A 3,474-nucleotide genomic window follows, 5' to 3' on the forward strand; every position below is an offset into this window, starting at 1 on the left:
GTGTGTGTGTGTGTGTGTGTGTGTGTGTGTGTGTGTGTGTGTGTGTGTGTGTGTGTGTGTGTGTGTGCACGCGCGTACGTGCATTATTTCCTTTCCTTTTCTCTTTCCTTTTTTATTTTTATTTTTTTTTATCTTTTCATAATATTTTATAGTAATAGAAAATCCCATTGATGATTGTATGGGTGTATTTATCGCCTTGATGTAGCCACACTGAATATGTTTATGATTAAGAATATTGCTGGATAAAAAATTCAGAAAAAGTGACAGTGAGAAAGAGAAATGAGTGAAGAAAGGATGACAGAATATCTGGAATTATTTTGTGGTCAGGTGTTATTGTGTTTCTTCTCAGTTTTTGTGAGCCTTCCTCAGAGTAGTTACAATGTGGGTCATTTGCTCGTCTAATTCCAGTAACTGTGTGGGTGGTCTGAAAACTCTTAACACCGAAAGGTGAGAGCCAACTGAAACTGATCTTGTGAGGCGACCAATTAACTTAAGGCCATGCTGCAAATCTTAAAATGTTCACAAATTAGCCCATATAGATATTAGCATTTAGTTCAAATGGAATCACTAAAAATTCCTTTGGCATCCCCAGTGAAAAGACGGACAAAATTGTGTTCATGAGATAGATATATCAAATTCTTAAATCAGAAAAAAAGCCCTGCTGCATGAGCCACTACAAAGATTAAAAACTTGGGAGATTCCTAGGGTGCTCAACTGGTAACCGTGGTTTTGGTAGCTAGGATCATTTCGACATGAGACAGACAATGGTTACAACGTAAGTCTGTAAGACATAAGACAAACTGAAAGATGTACAAGGGAAAACACGAAAGTCAAAATGATTTTGTTGTTGTCGACAGAAATAAGAGAAAACAATCAGCTAAGTACATATACTGCATACAAGAATAAAACTGTGAAGTCAAATCATTATTATTTATTTTTTAATTTTTTAATTAATCTCAAATATAAACATAATTTAACATTAATTAAATTAGAAAATAATATGCCAATTAGTCTTTCAACAGATATAAATTACAGATGGTGTTAGTAGGTCCCTAAGTTACTTTAGTTTGTTAATAATATTTTCTTAAATGTATTAAAATAGTGTGTTTGAGCTTGATCTAAAATTTCTGCACTTATTGCACATTAATTTTACTAAATTTCAAGAATACTTCAGCAGATGTTTTATTTTCTAAACAATGAAATTTGTTTAAAGGTTTTTTAAAAAAGCTGTTATGCAATTATTTGCCTGGCCTGTTGACTAAAGCAGACATTTTATTTGACTAACTGTTAAAAAAAGACCAAAAAAACGAACACACATTTTAAACTTTATTGTAAACGTTCAAGATTGATAAATTATTAATTATTTCTAAATCAATATTGTTGCTTCAGGTTTTCGCTCGAATCCTTTAATTACTCTTCTAACAGATCAGGACTGATTATAATGGATTCATCTGATTAAAACTGATCTGAAGAACAATAAACGTCTTTCAAACCATACTCTGGTTCTCTTCTTTAAGGTCGATCTTTGTGTTGCAGTAAATACTTTAACGTGATTTAAATGAAGACACAACAACGCCAAAGCAAATGTGAGGATTTTGTATGTAGACAAGTAAGTAACTTCATTACCATGACAAAAGGAATTATTCTCACGCAAACAGACGAATGTTGAAGGTTTTGTTTGGGTCTTGCAATGGGACACTTTTGTAGGTTTTGCAGATATTTTATTTTGGTGTCTTATCAAAAGCACGAATAGATACACATCTCTAATCTACCGTTACTGATTATAGCCTAATTAATAATTCATTTTAAATCATGTTAGCTAAATCTTTTTTTTTTTTACTCTCTATGAAACCCAAAAATTAATAAATACATGACCTATACGTGTACAGTTCCTAATTAAGAAAATTAAATAGCTGAGAACATTGTATTCCCCTAAATGTTACATTACTTTTAATGCATTTAACAGAAATTGTTAGCAAAGAGCTAGAATACTAAACACACTAGAAATTACTGCTGCATTATTTAGAAAAAAAGGTGTTCGGCATTTTTGTCAAATAACACATAATGAACGTTTGACACAAAATTTCCAAAAGCACATGTTTGTATGTTTCATATAAATGCACTTTACGCGTGCTTTACGATGCACTCTTAAAATAAAGGTTCGAATAGCCAAGAATTTTACAACTTAAAATTTTATAACTTTTTATTCTCTGATTCTTTAGACAACATCTCTGTACCGGTGCTTTAAAGAACATAGAAACCTAATATTACTTTTAACGTTTTTTAAATCTCCAAAGAATTAAAATGGCTCTCTATTTGAACGTAAGAACCATCGAAGAACCTTTATTTTTAAGGGTGTAAAACTTTGTCTTGAGTTCCATCTAGTCTACTTGAACTGAACACAGCATGCTATAAACTTGCATATCATATGCTTACTAAATCAAGTTCTTTTTACTCTAAGCTTCTTTCTATATTCAAAGTGTCCGTTCTATGCCATGCATCCTATAGCGTGTTTTCAACACCACTCGAAATGAACCACAAAACATCGCGAAATTCTGACAAAAGAAACTTGTGTCTAAAGAGCCAGATGAGAGACACGTATTTCAAATCACATACCGTTATCCGGACTTTTGTCCGACAGTGCTCCTTCCTCGTCCGATCTGAGATGCTGAGGTTTCGCTTGCTTTCTTCGGGACATGTCTCTGCGCTTCGCGTCGGCGCTCCGATCTGCAGAAACATTGGAGGCATGCAGTCCCGTACAGTCCCGGGGTCAGTGAATAAGAGATATTAGATGTTGTTACCGTTGTGCAGATTGCGCATGTCGGCGTTATAATGATAGAGGGTCATGTATTACGTTGAGCTGCATGACGGATTGGCCGCGCGCCAGTAGACACTCTCTCTGGATATGGAAATGAGGGATGGACTGAGTAATTAGCCCGTTTCACTTCCTCACTTTCCCCCTTTTTGCTCTCTGTTCACGTAGGACCACAAACTGGACGCAAACAAGTGCGTCTACAGCTCTGGTGGCACTTCACATGGCGTAAAGTCCATCCGTAGTTTGTTAAACATCACCGTAAGTACGGAAAACCAGTCTTGTCAGGTTCACACGCCTTCATTTCAAATTATTGACAGTAGGAGTTAGCCTATACATTCAAGCAACTTTCAAACAGGCTCTTTCGACGTGTATTGATTCTAGTTTAAGCATAGCTTTCCATCAAATAAGTTTTGTTTAATTTTTATATCCACGCAAGAAAAGTTTGTCCTGACAGACGAATATCTACCTATTGTAAAAGCAGTTGCTTCGGTTAATAGTTGGTTATTTGAAGGGTTCGGTGAGTCTAATTAAAGCTTATACCCCCAGAAGAAGTCAAAATAAAATGTTGACGGTTTTTAAAGGTAAGGTAGATAATCTTTCAAACAATGTTTCAAAAGCCACAGAAGTTAGATTACAAGTTAGTACACTCCCAAAGAGTC

At 34.8% G+C, this 3,474-nt stretch overlaps 1 protein-coding gene across 1 annotated transcript in view; it reads right to left on the minus strand.

Moving 5' to 3' along the window:
• The window catches only part of LOC107656642 (sal-like protein 3), a 14,869-nt gene extending 11,737 nt beyond the window's left edge, over window positions 1-3,132 (minus strand). The window contains exon 1 of the mRNA XM_016444567.1: window positions 2,617-3,132. Within this exon, the coding sequence (XP_016300053.1) occupies window positions 2,617-2,698 (82 nt within the window). The 5' untranslated portion in view covers window positions 2,699-3,132. The remainder of the gene's footprint in view (window positions 1-2,616) is intronic.
• Between the last annotated feature and the right edge of the window lie 342 nt (window positions 3,133-3,474).

This window comes from Sinocyclocheilus anshuiensis, unplaced genomic scaffold (genome assembly GCF_001515605.1).
Source record: "Sinocyclocheilus anshuiensis isolate Anshui unplaced genomic scaffold, SAMN03320099.WGS_v1.1 scaffold1393, whole genome shotgun sequence".
NCBI lineage: Eukaryota > Metazoa > Chordata > Actinopteri > Cypriniformes > Cyprinidae > Sinocyclocheilus > Sinocyclocheilus anshuiensis.